Raw genomic sequence first — 20,387 nt, 5'->3', positions numbered from 1 at the left:
TCCTCCTCATCATCATCATCACGAGCTCTCCCCCTCATCATCATCATCATCATCACCATCATCAACTCTCTGCCTCCTCATCATCATCAGCAGCAGCTCTCTCCCCTTCATCATCATCACCATCATCAGCTCTCTCACCATCATCAGCTCTATCCCTCCTCCTCCTCCATGCCTACCTGTGGGTGGTAATAGAGACCGGCGCGGGGAGATGGTATGCGTTGGCGGGCCCCCAGCGTTAAACAGAAGATAAGCCGGCAGAGGAATCAGCAGCTGTTACACAGGCAGAGCGGGACAGCCGGGGAGGAGCGCCCTCTAGCAGCAGATACCGGAAGCAAGAAAGACTTCCGGGTCAGACCGCTGGGGCGCCGGCCATCCTGACCTCCCCGGCCGTCCCGCTCTGCCTCTGGCATCTGCTCAAACCTCTGCCGGCTCATCCTCTGTTTAATGACGGGCCCGCCGTGCATACCATCCCCTCCCCCTATCTCTATCTGAAGAGGGAGAGATGGGCTGCCAACAGGGGGGCGAGAGCAGGCCCCCCAAGAGCGCGGGCTCCCGGGCTATAGCTACGCCCCTGACAGGTCACATCTCTGGTGTCTTTGCTCACTGAACTTTGCACTGTACAAGCTGTGTGGCCCTTGTGTGAACAGCTCTATTATTGGCTGATTGCGTCCACAGAGCCGGGACGCGCCCCTGCAGGGGTTTTCGCTCGGAGTGTAACTGCGTGGGACATCGAGGTGTCATGGATAGCGGTGCCTGGGAGCCTCAGTAAAGGGCGGATTCAGGGGTATGAGGTGAGGAGCCCCCAGGACAGTGACTCTACCCTGAAACCCCCAGGACAGTGACTCTCCCCTGACACCCCTCGGACAGTGACTCTACCCTGAAACCCCCAGGACAGTGACTCTCCCCTGACAACCCCAGGACAGTGACTCTCCCCTGACACCCCTCGGACAGTGACTCTCCCCTGACACCCCTCGGACAGTGACTCTCCCCTGACACCCCTCGGACAGTGACTCTCCCGACACCCCCCGGACAGTGACTCTCCCCTGACACCCCCCGGACAGTGACTCTCCCCTGACACCCCTCGGACAGTTACTCTCCCCTAACACCCCTCGGACAGTGACTCTTCCCTGACACCCCACGGACAGTGACTCTCCCCTGACACGCTTCGGACAGTGACTCTCCCATGACACCCCCCAGACAGTGACTCTCCCCTGACACATCTCGGACAGTGACTTTCCCCTGACACGCCTCGGACAGTGACTTTCCCCTGACACGCCTCGGACAGTGACTCTCCCCTGACACGCCTCGGACAGTGACTCTCCCCTGACACCCCTCGGACAGTGACCCTCCCCTGACACCCCTCGGACAGTGACTCTCCCCTGACACACCTCGGACAGTGACTCTCCCCTGACACCCCTCGGACAGTGACTGTCCCCTAACACCCCTCAGACAGTGACTCTCCCCTGACACGCCTCGGACAGTGACTCTCCCCTGATGCCTCGGACAATGACTCTCCCCTGACATGCCTCGGACAGTGACTCCCCCCTGACACGCCTCGGACAGTGACTCTCCCCTGACACACCTCGGACAGTGACTCTCCCCTAACACACCTCGGACAGTGACTCTCCCCTGACACACCTCGGACAGTGACTCTCCCCTGACACCCCTCGGACAGTGACTCTCCCCTGACACACCTCGGACAGTGACTCTCCCCTGACACACCTCGGACAGTGACTCTCCCCTGACACCCCTCGGACAGTGACTCTCCCCTGACACCCCTCGGACAGTGACTCTCCCCTGACACGCCTCGGACAGTGACTCTCCCCTGACACGCCTCGGACAGTGACTCTCCCCTGACACCCCTCGGACAGTGACTCTCCCCTGACACCCCTCAGACAGTGACTCTCCCCTGACATGCCTCGGACAGTGACTCTCCCCTGACACGCCTTGGACAGTGACTCTCCCCTGACATGCCTCGGACAGTGACTCTCCCCTGACACCCATCGGACAGTGACTCTCCCCTGACACGCCTCGGACAGTGACACTCCCCTGACACCCCTCGGACAGTGACTCTCCCCTGACACCCCTCGGACAGTGACTCTGACCCCCAATCTGTAATGAGCTTTGCTTGTGTGGAAGGTTCGCTACTGGAAGCAGAACGAGAAGGAGCAGAGCGCCCGCAAAGTGCGCACGCTGGGGAACCAAACATCCACGAAACTGAGCCACCTGCAGGGCCACAATTTGTACCACCTTAATGTACGGGCATACAACAGCGCAGGCACCGGCCCTGCCAGTTCCACTGTCAATGTGACCACCAGGAAGCCACGTGAGTGTTACGCACACACTGAAACCACGTGAGTGCCACCCACTGGCACTGAAACCACGCTAGTGTCATCCACTGATATCATGTGGATGTGGTGGCTCTTGCAGTGACGTGGTTACTGTCTCTGCGACACCTGGTGATTGTCTGTTCTCTCCCCAGCTCCCCGTCAGCCTCCTGGGAACATCATCTGGAACTCGTCCAACTCCAAAATTATCCTTAACTGGGACCAGGTGACTGCGCAAGAAGATGAGTCTGAGGTCAAAGGTTACAGAGTACGTCATGGACCCAAAACCCTGTTATACATTTGCAGAGCATTGCTGAGTAACCACCTGCCCTGCAGAACATTGCTCAGTGACCCCTCCCCTGCAGAGCATCCCTCAGTAAGCCCTCCCCTGCAGAACATTGCTCAGTGATTCCTCCCTGCAGAGCATCCCTCAGTAAGCCCTCCCCTGCAGAACATTGCTCAGTGACTCCTTGCTTGCAGAGCATTGCTCGGTGACCTGCTCCCCTGTGGAGCATTGCTCAGTGACCCCCTTCATTGCAGAGCATTGCTCAATGACCCCCTCCCCTGCAGAGCATCGTTCAGTGACCCCCTCCCCTGCAGATCATCGCTCAGTGACCCCCTCCCCTGCAGATCATCGCTCAGTGACCCCTCCCCTGCAGAGCATCCCCCAGTGACCCTTCCCCTGCAGAGCATCCCCGAGTGACCCCTTCCCTGCAGAGCATCCCCGAGTGACCCCTTCCCTGCAGAGCATCCCCGAGTGACCCCTTCCCTGCAGAGCATCCCCGAGTGACCCCTTCCCTGCAGAGCATCCCTCAGTGACCCCTTCCCTGCAGAGCATCCCTCAGTGACCCCCTGCAGAGCATCACATGACTTCCTGATCCTGCAGGTGCTCTACAGATGGAACAGACAGGGACGAGCCTCCATGATTGAGACCAATCAGACGTCAGTGGAGCTGTCTCTGCCCTACGATGAAGATTACATCATCGAGATCCGACCAATCAGTGAGGGGGGGGATGGGAGCAGCAGCGAACCAATCCGCATCCCCCGGATATCCAGTGAGTGGGCGGTGAGACCCTGAGCAGAATATGGGAGATAAAGGGAGTGCCCTGTAATAGAGGAGTGATGGGCACAGGAAAGTTATAGGGGATGGGTCCTATAAAAAAACAGTAATAGGGACAGGACAGATATAGAGTGAGGGGTACTTGTAATGGAGGAATGATAGGTGCATGACAGTAATAGGGTGAGGGGTCTCTAGAGGGGTGATAGGTACAGGACAGGTTTAGGGTGAGGGGTCCCTGTAATGGAGGAGTGATTGGTACAGGACAGTTATAGGATGAGGGGGTCTTGTAATGGAGGAATGATAGGTACACAGCAGTAATAGGATGAAGGGTCCCTGTAATAGAGGAGTGATAGGTACAGTACAGGTATATGGGTAGGGGTCCTGTATTAAAGCAGTAATGCGTATAGAGGTCCTGCTTAGTAATACTGCCTGTGTGACTCCACTCTCCTTATCTCTCAGATGCCTACGCACAGGGGTCAGGGGCTTCTACATCCAACGCCTGCACCTTATCTGCCATCAGCACCCTAATGATCTCCCTCACTGCGCGATCCAGTTTATGACCTCGAGCCTCTCTCGGACTCCACAACGTCCAGCGATGTCCATCTTATTCCTGGAGAATGGACACAGCTCCCAACCGATGGGACATGCTCCCAACCGATGGTTCTGTATGGAATATCCTGAGATTCCCCTCGTCTTCTGATCTTCCTCCTCTCCCTCCGGGAGGACATCTTATGCACTGACGACATCTGGAATACGATGTTACCAAAGCAGTTTACATGCCGTATATGCATATTTTTTATTATTATATATCTAGTGTTTTATAGAGTTTTTTAAGGTTAACATGATGATGTAGATATGTTTTTCTGCTGTAAAATGCTGCAAGTGTCTCATATAATTCTCTTATGTCCATCAACACATATAGTTACTATATATATATATATATATTACTCTGAGGGACAGGTATATTTTATACAAATACTCTTCCTTTCTATGTCATAGGTCCTTAGCCGATAACATGGGGCATTCCTGGCTAGGCAGTCGGTCCTTGTCCTGTTCATGTGAAGACACGAGGGGCTCTGTCTGGACCAGGAGAAGCCAACTCCAGTCCTCAAGAGCTACCACCAGGTTAGACTTTCAGGATATCCCTGCTTCAGCACAGGTGGCTCAATCAGTGGTTCAGTCGGAGACTGAACCACTGATTGAGCCACCTGTGCTGAAGAAGAGATATCCTGACCTGTTGGTAGATATTGAGGGCTGGAGTTGGCCACCCATGGTCTAAACTGATCCAACTCAAGTGTTGCTGAGTTTCACTGGTCTGTTTTCCGCAGGAGAAAGGCAGACATGATTCCAAACTTCTGTCTGAAATGTGTAGGGTTACACTCAGAGCTGGAAAGTCCTCAGCAGAAAAAGTCCATGTTCTATGAGTTTGACGTCGGCGGTGGTTCTAGTCCAGGTGCCTTTTTCTGCTGTGCGAGGTCGAAGTTCTGTCTTTTGTGTTGATTTATCAGAGGTCTCCGAGACGGTGATGAGAGGAACGGTCCAGATGTTTACGAAGCATGTGTCCGACTTCTCAATGTCTCTATGTTCTGTTGGGCCGCCAGCCAATCTCTTCGTTAGGAGACAATCGGATTTTGATTGTGAAACATTTATATTGAGCCTACGTAAATCGCATCTGAGGTTCTGAGGTGACTCGGGTCTTCAGACGAGCCCTGTATATACAAAGTCCCTGTTATCTCAGGAGCTCAGATACAAAATGTATCACTCTCCGGCGTGTCCTAGGAGGAAGAATCACAGAAATACCATTAATTAGAGCAGGGTCTGTCTGGGCTTCTTACACGCCGGCAAACATGCAAAGTCTTTGGGGTTAGAATCTGATCATCTTCCAAAGCATGAAATGGGATGTTCCACCACCACCTGTTCTATGGGGCAGGATGGCAAGGAAGGTTTCCTTCTCCTAGGGTGTAGCACAACGAGATTAGCACCTGCCCCGCGCAGTGCACCCACGGTGCATTAGAATAAGGGAATTAAATGAGATTTATAAAAGTCACTGCCACCCAACCGCGAGAGGTGTATACAATCCCCAGACAGGTTTACAACAAAAATATTCTATTTACAGAGATCTATTCTGTACAATATCCAAATCAAAGAGTTTATAGTATATATCACGGAGACAGTGTCTAAAAGTACCCCACATCTAGGTGACATAGCATACTGCATACTATACCTAGAGGTGATCTAAAATATACTATACCTAGAGGTTTTTTGGAGATCACACAGAGAGGTTTATACTAAATATGGGACTTGTTTGTGTAATTTGAATTCCAATGGCGGTGTCTCTTCACTGCACTTTCCTGTGAGTCGCCAGCTTGTGATTTGGGCCGGGCGTTAGCGGGACGAGTGAGGGAGAATTTGTGCATGCATTTTTTTCTCCCTCCCTAACGATCTGCTCCTGGCGTTTGTCCGCGCGTCAGACACTTTGACACCTGGACCCTGCCCTGAGTGACATCAAACCGCAAGATGAGCTGAGCACTGATTGGCTGCGCCCAAAGGCAGCTTGGACGCAGCTGCAGGATGGAGTAAGATATTCACTAAGCCAGGGGGGCTCAACTCCAGTCCCCAAGCCATCCAAATAGGTCAGGTTTTCAGGATATCCTGCTTCAGCACAGGTGGGTCAATCAGTCCCTGCTTCAGCACAGGTAGCTTAATCAGAGGCTCAGTCTTTGACTGAACCCGTGATTGAGCCACCTGTGCAGAAGATGGGATATGCTGAAAACCTGACCTGTTTCGGGGGTGGGGGGGAGGCACCTGAGGACAGGAGTTGTGCACCCCTGCAGTAAGCCATCAGCTCATGAAGATACAGAATTAAAGCACGAGATGGTGTGTGACAAGGCGTCTTCGGATTCTGCCTTATCGTTGGTCTTATTAATTAGGATGGGTGATAACTGATCGAAATTCTGCCTGTGATCTGCTGTCTCTAAGAGCTATTTGTACTAGTCGCTGCTAAGACACCTTATGGGCCGGGAGACTTAGGAGAAATGAAGGGTCCCGCGCTCGGGCTGTCTGATGTAAGTAAAAGGCAGGCAGTCAACCCCAATCCTCCCCCTCCCCCCCCCCCCCACAGGTCAGGTGTTCAGGATATCCCAGCGTCAGCACAGGTGATTAGTCCAAGGCTGAGCCTCTGATTGAGCCACCTGTGCTGAAGCAGGGAAATCCTGAAAATGTGACAGGAAGGGGGGGGGGGAGGAGGTTAAGGACTGGAGCTGAGCACCCCTGCAGTAGGGTGCACCGTGCAGTCTGCTGTGTGACCACAGGGTGGCAGCTCACAGCACATGAATACAGCCTCTCACCCAGTGCTAGGGGAGATTTCGGATGGGACCTGGAGAGTTGGAGAGACCGTGTATGTTACTGAACCTTTTATGAAACCAAAGTCAGATCCCCTGAAAGAAAGATGTTTGAGATCTGAACAACGAAAGCACAAAACTGCCTTTATCTTTGGTCCATAAAAGGTCCACGCTCCAGAGCAGGGAGCAAAATCCTTTCTGTGCGAGGGAAAGCCGATCGGGAATACAATGTTCTGTTTTTAGGGGGGGGGGGGGGGGGGTTGCGTCACCGCCCCCCCCTGCCACATCTGTACAGATCCCAAATACATCATCAACAGTTGGATTCATTAGACTAGGGGTAGCCAACCCCTCAAGGGCCACCACCAGGGAGAAGCACAGGTGGCTTAATCAGTCCCTGCTTCAGCACAGGTGGCTCACTGATTGAGCCACCTGTGCTGAAGCAGGGATATCCTGAAAACCTGACCTGTCGGTGGCCCTTAAGGACTGGAGTTTCCCACCCCTGCACCAGATACAAAGAGAAGTCAGAACTTAAACTAGTCCGGCACTATAACGGACTGTTATATAGGGCGAACGCGCCGGAGTGTCCCACCTGTCCCACGAGGTTTCCTGTATCAAACACTTCGGGGGGGAGGGGGTGTCTGTGTATAAAGTGTTGCTAGAAGCTATTTTGTAACACACAACTTCCTGCGGCAATGTGTATGTATAAAAGCCATTCTGATGTGTTGTGCCGCAACTTTTTTCACTCCGGGGTGGGGGGAAAAAAAACACGACGCGGGGAGGTGGTTGGAGGCGGAGTTTGGATGTTGCCGGTGCCGCATATATGCAAATAAGATGTATTTTTAAAAAAAGGCCCCGTTTGTGCGCCAGAAATAAGTTAAAATTTGGCGTCAATGACCAACGCAAAAGCAGACGCAAACAATGAGTACGTTTATATGCAGAAATGTGGCAAGCCTGTGTCTTTGGTGCCACTGCCACGTAACCACGGTGGCCGTGGCACCAAAGGATTAGCGCTGCTGTGGGGTCCCATTGAGAAGCATGGAACACCCATGGTGACAGACACTGGGCCGAGCGCCGGAGACTTTGGCTTGTTTGTCCGGGGGACAGTAAGTCTGACTCCAGCCGTACACACGTGGCACACCTGGGAATAAGGAAACGTGGTCATTAGTTCAGGTAAGCAAAGGCCCTTGTGATGCAGCGCGCTTTCATTTCATTTTGGAAACACCCGTCTTTATACATAACTCCCCAGGCTGCATATTGCTGTATTTGGGGTATACTGTAGGATGGCTCTGGGTTGTATATTCCATGTTTGCAGTTCCTGTTGATATTTGTACTCAGCTCGGTGTCACGCTGGAATCTCAGAGCACAGTCCCCCCCTCCCCCCCCCCCCCGGTCTGTCCCACGCCTGAAATACAGGATATTCGGCAAATTAGAGGCGATGTAGAGAGTGAAGCACACGGTGTATATATTGATATATAAGTGCAAACAGCAGCTCAAACTCCTGCAGAGTGAGTGTGAATACACAGTATACACGTTATAAAATAAATATATATATATATTTATATATATATATATTGCAGACAAGGGAGGAGACAGAGCAGTGCGATGCTCTGCAGTGAGGGCTGGGTTTAGCACAATGTAATTAGAGGCACTTTATTTTTTTACCTCTGCTCTTTGCCCCGGAAAGTCTGACACAAACTGTCGCTTCTTTGTGATTCTGTTTACAAATATCGAGTATGCAACTTTTCTTAAAGGTATCTGTACAGAAGCATTAAAATTCTGTCCATTAGGATCCTCTATGTCACGCTGAATTGATGGATGATTTTATTTATTAACCCTTCCCTTCCAGACAGCATCATCAATGTGCAGGGAATGTAGGTGCCAGCCTGCTCCGGAGTCACCGGTTCCGTGATCCCAAAGGGTCCTGCAGTCAGGACGCAGCTCAGGCTGGTGCTGTCATTTCTTACTGTCAAGTCATAAACACTAAATATTACTGAATGCAGTTTCCTGTCTCCTTTTGCATCAGGGTGCAGAGCAAACTACCAGAGCAGAATCGGTTCCCCCGGGGATAAGTCAGAATCGGTTCCCCCGGGGATAAGTCAGAACCGGTTCCCCCGGGGATAAGTCAGAACCGGTTCCCCCGGGGATAATTCAGAACCGGTTCCCCCGGGGATAAGTCAGAATCGGTTCCCCCGGGGATAAGTCAGAATCCGTTCCCCCGGGGATAAGACAGAACCGGTTCCCCCGGGGATAAGTCAGAATCCGTTCCCCCAGGGATAAGACAGAACCGGTTCCCCCGGGGATAAGACAGAACCGGTTCCCCCGGGGATAAGTCAGAATCCGTTCCCCCGGGGATAAGTCAGAACCGGTTCCTGGAGGTTGTGCTGCAAATTCTCAGCATCACTTTCAGTTTCTCTCCTCCTTAGACCCTTTTCCTGGTCCCAGGTGAGGTGATCCTGGCTCGTTCACCTGCCCGCATGTTCAAGGTCTGTTACATGCACAGAACACGGGTACACAGGAGCATACAGCAATCTAAAGCAGGAAGAGATGTGACTGCTAACCTGTCCATAATATATTATTTTACTGACAAGGAACAAACAAAACATTATATTTGGAATTTTACAGAAAAATTCTAAGAAACCTTGAAGGGAGGGAGTTAGGGGGGGTGGTCAGGAAGCCACGAAGAGTGGGGGGGGTCAGAAGGCCGTGAGAACGAGGGGTCAGAAGGCCATGAGGAGGGGCAGAAGGTAAGGTCAGGAGGCCGTGAGAAGGGGTAGAAGGTAAGATCAGACTGTGAGGAGCAGGGCTAGATCAGTAGGATGGGGCAGAAGGCCGTGAGGTGGGATAGAAGGTAAGGTCAGGAGGACGACGAGGGGTAGAAGGTAAGGTCAAGAGGACATGAGGAGGGGTAGAAGGTAAGGTCAGGAGGACGTGAGGATGAGGGTAGAAGGTAAGGTCAGGAGGATGTGAGGAGGGGCAGAAGGTAAGGTCAGGAGGCCATGAGGATGGGGCAGGTAAGGAGGGGTAGAAGGTAAGGTCAAGCAGACGCAAGGAGGAGGGGTAGAAGGTAAGATCAGGAGGAGGGGTAGAAGGTAAGGTCAGGAGGAGGGGTAGAAGGTAAGGTCAGGAGGACGTGAGGAGGAGGGGTAGAAGGTAAGATCAGGAGGAGGGGTAGAAGGTAAGGTCAGGATGACGTGAGGAGGAGGGGTAGAAGGTAAGGTCAGACTGAGGAGCAGGGTCAGAAGGTCATGAGGAGTAGGGGTAGAAGGTAAGGTCAGACTGAGGAGCAGGGGCAGGTCATGAGGAGGAGGGGTAGAAGGTAAGGTCAGACTGAGGAGCAGGGGCAGGAGGTCATGAGGAGGTGGGGGTAGAAGGTAAGGTCAGGAGGACGTGAGGAGAGGTAGAAGGTAAGGTCAGGCTCATTTATTGTGGTTTGTGCTACATATGAATGAACATACATGAAGAAAATCTGTAAGGATATGAACGGCCTCCTCTGGCCAGGAATGGACGACGTCTCTTTGAAACTCACACTGGCGGATCTGTGGTGGATCTGTACACTTGACTAAATCATGCAGATCTGTCACAAGTCACTGTTAACATGGTCCTCCTTTTTATGTTTTATTGGCCAATTAACCCATGACGTCCCAGGTGACACCCACAGGAGACAGGCAAAAACAGTTCTTTTACAATGAAACTGAAACCCTCGGTTGCTGTATTGTTCTCACACAAATAAACCTATTCATCGCTCTGCCACAGGGACCATTCACAGTTCCATGTTCAAATTCTCCCAAGAGAATGGGAGGAGATGAGTGACTGTCCTGTGATGGGAAATGGAGTACGGTCACTCTCCGCACAGAGCAGATTCACCCCGGGGTCCGCTGTCTCCGAATAATTCGTCCTGTTTCTGCTCGTTCAGAAACACACCGTGATGTGTACAGTATATGCAGTGAACTCCCAGTTTGGACAATGAATTGATACATCGTACCACTGTCCCATTCTTCTCCTCTCTCCACGTGTGACAGAGACCCTGCCACATGGAGCCCAGATCTGGGAATGGCCTTGTATATACCCACCTCTATATCTATACCTATGTACAATATATACTGTATGAGAGGGAAGGATAAGTGAGATCTTCAGCTTTCTGTGGGGTCATGTCATGGCTGCAGTTCATTTCGGGAATGCTTCAGATGACCCCACGGGCGCTGACCCTCAGGATGAGATCACCACGCGCTCTGTTCACTGGAAGAACTTCTCTGATCTGAACTCTTCAATCTCTTCAATGTAACTAACAACTTCACCATCAAACTCACTGGTATCAGATCTCTGACAAAACAGAAAGGGCGTGAAATGTACAGTGCACGCACGCACGCGCACACACGCGCACACACACACACACACACACACCATCATACAAACACACAATGCACCTATTTATATTCTAATATCACACCGACCCTGTAATAACCAGTATATCATATATCACACACACACACACACACACACACACACACACACACACACACACACACACACACACACACACACACAATGCACCTATTTATATTCTAATATCACACCGACCCTGTAATAACCAGTATATCATATATCACACACACACGCACACACACACACACACACACACACACACACACACACACACACACACACACACACACACACACACACACACACACACACACACAGTGGTGGATTTTAACATTATGCAGCCCATAGGCACTTACCTTTTTGCTGCCCGAGCCGCCTCTTCCTGCAGCATCAAATGATGCCGCAACATCACGTGATGATGCGTTTAGATGACAACACGACATATGTGGCAACACGTCGCCATGTGACGTCGCAGTGCCATTTACACCACAATGCTGTAGAAGGAGGAAGGCGGGACGAAAAAGGTAAGAGACCTTTACAGAGGCCCCACGCTCTCCACTGGCAATCAGTGGGGAAGAGAGCGGGGCCCCTGCATGTCACCCCCAAATGTTGCCGCCCTGGGCCTGGGACTATCAGACCTAATGGGAAATCCACCACTGCACACACAGGGTCTCCAACAGTGTCACACACACACGGTCTCCAACAGTGTCACACACACACACACACACACACACACACACAGGGTCTCCAACAGTGTCACACACAGGGTCTCCAACAGTGTCACACACACACAGTCTCCAACAGTGTCACACACACACACAGGGTCTCCAACAGTGTCACACACACACAGTCTCCAACAGTGTCACACACACACACACACACACAGGGTCTCCAACAGTGTCACACACAGGGTCTCCAACAGTGTCACACACACACACACACAGGGTCTCCAACAGTGTCACACACACACACAGGGTCTCCAACAGTGTCACACACACACACAGGGTCTCCAACATTGTCCCACACACACACACACACACACACACACACACAGGGTCTCCAACAGCGTCACACACACACACACACACACACACACACACACACACACACACACACACACACACACACACGGTCTCCAACAGTGTCACACACACACAGGGTCTCCAACAGTGTCACACACACACACACACACACACACACGCGCACAGGGTATCCAACAGTGTCACACACACACAGTCTCCAACAGTGTCACACACACACACACGGTCTCCAACCGTGTCACACACACACACACACACACACACACACACACACATAGGGTTTCCAACAGTGTCACATACATACACACACACACAGGGTATCCAACAGTGTCACACACACACAGGGTCTCAAACAGTGTCATGCAGATACACACACAGGGTCTCAAACAGTGTCACACACACACACATACATACATAGATGCGGCCTCCAACAGTGTCACACACACACAGTCTCCAACAGTGATACACACACACACGGTGACCAACAGTGCTACACACACACACACACACACACACACACACACACAAAGCATCTCCAACAGTGCCACACACACACCTATTTATAAAGAAATTGTTACCATGTCTGTATTTAGAAACAGATCTTTTAGTCCATTCCTTGGTCTGGGAACTCGAGGAAACAGCTTTCTCCAAAAATGAAATCTGAGAAGATAAGAATAAGTGCGGAGACTGAGCTCAGGGTCCCGGCTGCCTGCTAAAAGGGGCCTGTGTTTGTACAAAGGTTCTCTGCAGCTTCACCTTCTGTAAACATAGCGGGCGTCACCAGAAGAGGGCGCTGTGTTACCTCTCACTCGCCTGTAACAATGCATCCCATCTAGCAGAGGGCTCTAGCGCTGAGCATGGTAATAGCGTGGGAAGTACCGAGGGAGAAAGGGTTTACACAAACAGCACGTTCGTAGCCGTGCCACACGTTTACTAAACAACGGAAACCGTTAAAATGTTACAGGATCACTAGAAGCCACAAGTGATTCAAATATCCAACAGAATACTCAGTGCAGCGAAGAGAGCATAGAAAAGAAGGGAACAAAAGAGGAGAGGGGGAAGAGGAGAGGGAGGAAGAAAAGAGGAGAGGGGAAAAAAGAGGAGAGGGGGCAGAAAAGAGGAGAGGGGGACAAAAGAGGAGAGGGAGGAAGAGGAGAGGGAGGAAGAAAAGAGGAGAGGGGAAAAAAGAGGGGAGGGTGGAAGAGAGGGAGTGAGATGGGGAAGAAAAGAGGAGAGGGGGCAGAAAAGAGGAGAGGGGGTAGAAAAGAGGAGAGAGGGACAAAAGAGGAGAGGGAGGAAGAGGGATGTCATGATAATGTCATGAAGATATTATGTATTTTAATCCCTCTGGTGCTTAAGGGGTTAATGAGCTACAGTTTGAAGTTGAAAATACAAAAAATGGGGTCTGGCTTGCCATGAATCTGTGGGAGCTTCAAAGAGGCTTGATGGAAATTGGGTGCGAAAAGTACAAAGAGCGGTTTTATGGTATGTTATCACCTTTTGCAGACCTAGTGGTACAAACTGATATAGTCTCAAGGTAAGGGCCCTTGTATTGCCAGACGTGGGAATAAAATATGGCCCCTGTGACAAGTTTATAAACATGGTCGTTTTATAGCCAGCTTCAAATAATTTTCTGGAAGGGGTTTATGGGTGGCTAGGGGCATGGCTACAGAGGGTATCAAACCAAGAGTGACTTTATTAAAAATGAGAATATCCTGTGATGTCATCTCTGCATAATAAAAGTAACAAATCTGTAACCGTGTCACTAAGGGGCACAAACTGACATCACACACTGTATGTTTAAAGAATTATAAGGAACAGATATTGATTTGGGATTAAGACGGTCATATTTACACTTGTCGCGTCCGCAGTGACTGCCTGACTGTATTGAGGTGTCTCACGTGTGTGTAAGTATTACAGAAGTAAAGTCATGAGTACATTTAGATGTTGCAGGCTTTACATAAACGTCATTATGTAGGAGGGTTTTAACTCTGTCGTAAAACTGTCAATCTCACAGCTGATTTACGACAGGTTTATGTGTTTTTCCTGGGAAGAAAGCATATTAAGTCTGAGCAAAGATTATGAAAATCAGATGTCTACAGATGTGTATTTGAGACCATATATGTGATATTTTATCGTCTGGGGGAAAATCTATGGCATTTGGTAATGTATAGGTTCTCTTTTATGTTTATCATTTTATTTTAAGACGCTGTTCTGCATTTTCTTTTAACTGTATTTTCTTGTAATACTTTTTCTGTAATCTAAGCACTGTATTTTTTTTATATATAAATATATATATTAAAACATTTAATAGTGATGCTTTGGGCTCTGAATGAACTATTGCACACTCTGGGGAGAGTATTTACATTCTCGGACACATTTTGCTACAACGGATGTTGTGTGCATAGTTTTTTCTATAATACACAGGGACCTGGGACCCGGGCATATTAATTTGACATCATTTGTTTGCATACCCCAGGTGGTGGCAGTGGATAAATATGATTTGTAATTGAGTAGGCGTTAATATTAACTCACTGGAGGTACCTTGCGCAGGCGAAAGGTGAGTTGGCTAGAGTAGCCGTGTGTATTAGTCCTGGTTGCATATCTAAGTGACATGCTCACTTGTGTGCTGTTCGTGGATGTGGTATATTGCGACGGATTTAGGAGAGATAGAACACATTTGAGGGACCTTTGCGGAGGTGAAGAGTGGGGCAGCTGGCGGGTTGTGTATTGATCCTTGTCCTGTAAAGGAGATAGTGTCCATTTGAGGGACATCTGCGAAGGTGAAAAGTGGGGGCACTTGCGGGCGTGAGTATTAACCCTTGTTCCGTATACAGGTCGCGTGCTCGCAGGGTTTCGTACGTGACATGGGGGAAGAAAAAAAAAGAGGAGAGGGAGGAAGAGGGGAAAGAAAAAAAAGGGGAGGGAAGAGAAGAGGGAGGAAGAAAGGGAAGAAGAGCGAGAAAAAAATAGAAGAAAATAAGAGAAGAAAGAGGAAGGAAGGGAAGAGGAAGAATGTAAGAGGGGGAGAGAGTGCAAGAAAATAAAGTAGGGAAGAAAAAAGAACAAAAGAGTGTGGAAGAAGAGAAGAGAACAGAGAGGAAGAGAAAGAAGGATAATAAGAGAGGAGGAAAGAAGAAAAGAAGAGGGGAAGACAAGAGAAGGAGGAAGCAGAGAGAGAAGTGATGACTCTGTTATGACACATTCACATGACCTGCACATTAACCCCTCGCCTCCAGATCCGCCCCTCCTGCAGCAGCAAGAACTAATTCTTGTAACCCTCCTCTCTATTTCAGGGGTGCTCAACTCCATTATGAATGAGTCACTGATTGAGCAACCTGTGCTGAAGCAGGGATATCCTGAAAACCTGACCCTTTTGTGGCCCCTGAGGACTGAAGTTGACCTCGATCAATCATCATCTATCTACTGTATGTGTCATTGTAATGGAATCATGACTTTCCTTAACGGTTCTATTGCCCCTCAAGTCAGTGACCCCAAGTCAGTGACCCCAAGGCCTTCCATGAAAACCCCTCAAAAAACAGATTTATTTTTTTTAATGGAGGTTAACCCCTTGGTTGCTAGGCACATTTTTAGCATGGCTTTATCGTGACAATTACACACAGACACAAGCCTTACCTCACGCACACACACACACACACACACACACACAAGCCTTACCTCACACACACACACACACACACAAGCCTTACCTCGCACGCACACACACACACACACACAAGCCTTACCTCACACACACACACAAGCCTTACCTCGCACGCACACACACACACACACACACAAGCCTTACCTCACACACACACACAAGCCTTACCTCACGCACACACACACACACACACACAAGCCTTACCTCTCACACACACACACACACAAGCCTTACCTCACACACACACACACAAGCCTTACCTCGCACGCACACACACACACACACACACACAAGCCTTACCTCACACACACACACAAGCCTTACCTCACACACACACACACAAGCCTTACCTCACACACACCAGCATAAGCACTAGTCCTGCTACGGTCAGACACACGGAAAGGGCTATCACATACTCAGCCTCCGGTCTGTCCCAGCTGGTGGTTCCTAGAGCAAATACAAAGAATTAGACGTCAAACACCTATATAACACCCATAGAACAAGAGGGCGCCATACCCCAATAACTCAATATAAACCCAGACAACAAGAGGGCATAATACCCCAGTAACCCCATATAACAGGAGAGCATAATACCCCAATACCCCAATAATAAGTAGGCACAATATCCCAATAACAAGAAGGCACAATACCCCATATAACAAGAGGGTACAATACCCCAATAACCCCATATAACAAGAGGGTACAATACCCCAATAACAAGAGGGTACAATACCCCAATAACCCCATATAACAAGAGGGTACAATACCCCAATAACCCCATATAACAAGAGGGTACAATACCCCAATAACCCCATATAACAAGAGGGTACAATACCCCAATAACCCCATATAACAAGAGGGTACAATACCGCAATAACCCCATATAACAAGAGGGTACAATACCCCAATAACCCCATATAACAAGAGGGTACAATACCCCAATAACCCCATATAACAAGAGGGTACAATACCCCAATAACCCCATATAACAAGAGGGTACAATAGCATAATGGCCTCATATAAATCCATATAATAAAATGGCACAATAACCCCATCCCCCCAATTTCTTTATCTCCAGCCTCATAAACACCCCCCTCCCCCATCCACCCGCTGCCTCTCACCGATAAACAGCGCCTCACTCCACTGGCTGCGTAGCGCTGTCTTCCTGCAGTGCGTGATTCCCACTGCTCTCACCTGCAGGGAGTGCTGGCTCAAGGGCTCCTGCAGCGGCCCCTGCACAAACTCAGTGTTTCGCACTGTCACTGTCTGAACAGGGCAGCCAGTTAGTACAGGGTGCTGTGCGTGGAGGGGCGGTTAGTAGTACAGGGTGCTGTGCGTGGAGGGGCGGTTAGTAGTACAGGGTGCTGTGCGTGGAGGGGCGTTAGTAGTACAGGGTGCTGTGCGTGGAGGGGCGGTTAGTAGTACAGGGTGCTGTGCGTGGAGGGGCGGTTAGTAGTACAGGGTGCTGTGCGTGGAGGGGCGGTTAGTAGTACAGGGTGCTGTGCGTGGAGGGGCGGTTAGTAGTACAGGGTGCTGTGCGTGGAGGGGCGGTTAGTAGTACAGGGTGCTGTGCGTGGAGGGGCGGTTAGTAGTACAGGGTGCTGTGCGTGGAGGGGCGGTTAGTAGTACAGGGTGCTGCGCGTGGAGGGGCGGTTAGTAGTACAGGGTGCTGCGCGTGGAGGGGCGGTTAGTAGTACAGGGTGCTGCGCGTGGAGGGGCGGTTAGTAGTACAGGGTGCTGTGCGTGGAGGGGCGGTTAGTAGTACAGGGTGCTGTGCGTGGAGGGGCGGTTAGTAGTACAGGGTGCTGTGCGTGGAGGGGCGGTTAGTAGTACAGGGTGGTGTGCGTGGAGGGGCGGTTAGTAGTACAGGGTGCTGTGCGTGGAGGGGAGGTTAGTAGTACAGGGTGCTGTGCGTGGAGGGGCGGTTAGTAGTACAGGGTGCTGTGCGTGGAGGGGCGGTTAGTAGTACAGGGTGCTGTGCGTGGAGGGGAGGTTAGTAGTACAGGGTGCTGTGCGTGGAGGGGCGGTTAGTAGTACAGGGTGCTGTGCGTGGAGGGGCGGTTAGTAGTACAGGGTGCTGTGCGTGGAGGGGCGGTTAGTAGTACAGGGTGCTGTGCGTGGAGAGGCGGTTAGTAGTACAGGGTGCTGTGCGTGGAGGGGCGGTTAGTAGTACAGGGTGCTGTGCGTGGAGGGGCGGTTAGTAGTACAGGGTGCTGTGCGTGGAGGGGCGGTTAGTAGTACAAGGTGCTGTGCGTGGAGGGGCGGTTAGTAGTACAGGGTGCTGTGCGTGGAGGGGCGGTTAGTAGTACAGGGTGCTGTGCGTGGAGGGGCGGTTAGTAGTACAAGGTGCTGTGCGTAAAGGGGCGTTAGTAGTACAGGGTGCTGTGCGTGGAGGGGCGGTTAGTAGTACAGGGTGCTGTGCGTGGAGGGGCGGTTAGTAGTACAGGGTGCTGTGCGTGGAGGGGCGGTTAGTAGTACAAGGTGCTGTGCGTGGAGGGGCGGTTAGTAGTACAGGGTGCTGTGCGTGGAGGGGCGGTTAGTAGTACAGGGTTCTGTGCGTGGAGGGGCGGTTAGTAGTACAGGGTGCTGTGCGTGGAGGGGCGGTTAGTAGTACAGGGTGCTGCGCGTGGAGGGGCGGTTAGTAGTACAGGGTGCTGTGCGTGGAGGGGCGTTAGTAGTACAGGGTGCTGCGCGTGGAGGGGCGGTTAGTAGTACAGGGTGCTGTGCGTGGAGGGGCGGTTAGTAGTACAGGGTGCTGTGCGTGGAGGGGCGGTTAGTAGTACAGGGTGCTGTGCGTGGAGGGGAGGTTAGTAGTACAGGGTGCTGTGCGTGGAGGGGCGGTTAGTAGTACAGGGTGCTGTGCGTGGAGGGGCGGTTAGTAGTACAGGGTGCTGTGCGTGGAGGGGCGGTTAGTAGTACAGGGTGCTGTGCGTGGAGGGGCGGTTAGTAGTACAGGGTGCTGTGCGTGGAGGGGCGGTTAGTAGTACAAGGTGCTGTGCGTGGAGGGGCGGTTAGTAGTACAGGGTGCTGTGCGTGGAGGGGCGGTTAGTAGTACAGGGTGCTGTGCGTGGAGGGGCGGTTAGTAGTACAAGGTGCTGTGCGTGGAGGGGCGGTTAGTAGTACAGGGTGCTGTGCGTGGAGGGGCGGTTAGTAGTACAGGGTGCTGTGCGTGGAGGGGCAGTTAGTAGTACAGGGTGCTGTGCGTGGAGGGGCGGTTAGTAGTACAGGGTGCTGTGCGTGGAGGGGCGGTTAGTAGTACAGGGTGCTGTGCGTGGAGGGGCGTTAGTAGTACAGGGTGCTGTGCGTGGAGGGGCGGTTAGTAGTACAAGGTGCTGTGCGTGGAGGGGCGGTTAGTAGTACAGGGTGCTGTGCGTGGAGGGGCGGTTAGTAGTACAGGGTGCTGTGCGTGGAGGGGCGGTTAGTAGTACAGGGTGCTGTGCGTGGAGGGGCGGTTAGTAGTACAGGGTGCTGTGCGTGGAGGGGCGGTTAGTAGTACAGGGTGCTGTGCGTGGAGGGGCGGTTAGTAGTACAGGGTGCTGTGCGTGGAGGGGCGGTTAGTAGTACAGGGTGCTGTGCGTGGAGGGGCGGTTAGTAGTACAGGGTGCTGTGCGTGGAGGGGCGGTTAGTAGTACAGGGTGCTGTGCGTGGAGGGGCGGTTAGTAGTACAGGGTGCTGTGCGTGGAGGGGCGGTTAGTAGTACAGGGTGCTGTGCGTGGAGGGGCGGTTAGTAGTACAGGGTGCTGTGCGTGGAGGGGCGGTTAGTAGTACAGGGTGCTGTGCGTGGAGGGGCGGTTAGTAGTACAGGGTGCTGTGCGTGGAGGGGCGGTTAGTAGTACAGGGTGCTGTGCGTGGAGGGGCGGTTAGTAGTACAGGGTGCTGTGCGTGGAGGGGCGGTTAGTAGTACAGGGTGCTGTGCGTGGAGGGGCGGTTAGTAGTACAGGGTGCTGTGCGTGGAGGGGCGGTTAGTAGTACAGGGTGCTGTGCGTGGAGGGGCGGTTAGTAGTACAGGGTGCTGTGCGTGGAGGGGCGGTTAGTAGTACAGGGTGCTGTGCGTGGAGGGGCGGTTAGTAGTACAGGGTGCTGTGCGTGGAGGGGCGGTTAGTAGTACAGGGTGCTGTGCGTGGAGGGGCGGTTAGTAGTACAGGGTGCTGTGCGTGGAGGGGCGGTTAGTAGTACAGGGTGCTGTGCGTGGAGGGGCGGTTAGTAGTACAGGGTGCTGTGCGTGGAGGGGCGGTTAGTAGTACAGGGTGCTGTGCGTGGAGGGGCGGTTAGTAGTACAGGGTGCTGTGCGTGGAGGGGCGGTTAGTAGTACAGGGTGCTGTGCGTGGAGGGGCGGTTAGTAGTACAGGGTGCTGTGCGTGGAGGGGCGGTTAGTAGTACAGGGTGCTGTGCGTGGAGGGGCGGTTAGTAGTACAGGGTGCTGTGCGTGGAGGGGCGGTTAGTAGTACAGGGTGCTGTGCGTGGAGGGGCGGTTAGTCAGGTCTGCGTAGTACAGGGTGCTGTGCGTGGAGGGGGGCGGTTAGTAGTACAGGGTGCTGTGCGTGGAGGGGCGGTTTAAGTCGTACAGGGTGC

At 51.8% G+C, this 20,387-nt stretch overlaps 2 protein-coding genes across 5 annotated transcripts in view; one reads left to right on the top strand and one right to left on the bottom strand.

Moving 5' to 3' along the window:
* LOC142468302 (contactin-4-like) overlaps positions 1-8,524 on the top strand; it is a 115,856-nt gene extending 107,332 nt beyond the window's left edge. For 3 of the 4 annotated variants that reach the window (XM_075574716.1, XM_075574717.1, XM_075574715.1), the window contains exons 19-23: positions 676-791; positions 2,140-2,326; positions 2,483-2,595; positions 3,214-3,382; positions 3,847-8,524. In XM_075574716.1, coding sequence (XP_075430831.1) covers positions 676-791; positions 2,140-2,326; positions 2,483-2,595; positions 3,214-3,382; positions 3,847-3,947 — 686 coding nt within the window. In that variant the 3' untranslated portion in view covers positions 3,948-8,524. Of the gene's footprint in view, positions 1-675; positions 792-2,139; positions 2,327-2,482; positions 2,596-3,213; positions 3,394-3,846 lie in introns of all 4 variants that reach the window. The other variant, XM_075574718.1, reaches the window with a different exon arrangement.
* Positions 8,525-9,302: 778 nt separating this feature from the next.
* Positions 9,303-20,387, bottom strand: part of IL5RA (interleukin 5 receptor subunit alpha) — a 20,131-nt gene continuing 9,046 nt past the window's right edge. Inside the window, exons 2-5 of the mRNA XM_075573660.1 lie at positions 16,937-17,111; positions 16,166-16,262; positions 12,730-12,811; positions 9,303-11,048 (exon numbers count right to left, since the gene is read on the bottom strand). Coding sequence (XP_075429775.1) covers positions 10,962-11,048; positions 12,730-12,811; positions 16,166-16,262; positions 16,937-17,111 — 441 coding nt within the window. The 3' untranslated portion in view covers positions 9,303-10,961. The remainder of the gene's footprint in view (positions 11,049-12,729; positions 12,812-16,165; positions 16,263-16,936; positions 17,112-20,387) is intronic.

The sequence above is a fragment of the Ascaphus truei genome, chromosome 17, assembly GCF_040206685.1.
Source record: "Ascaphus truei isolate aAscTru1 chromosome 17, aAscTru1.hap1, whole genome shotgun sequence".
NCBI lineage: Eukaryota > Metazoa > Chordata > Amphibia > Anura > Ascaphidae > Ascaphus > Ascaphus truei.
The sequence above is the reverse complement of the archived record's forward strand: the minus strand, read 5'-3'. Positions and strand labels throughout refer to the sequence as shown.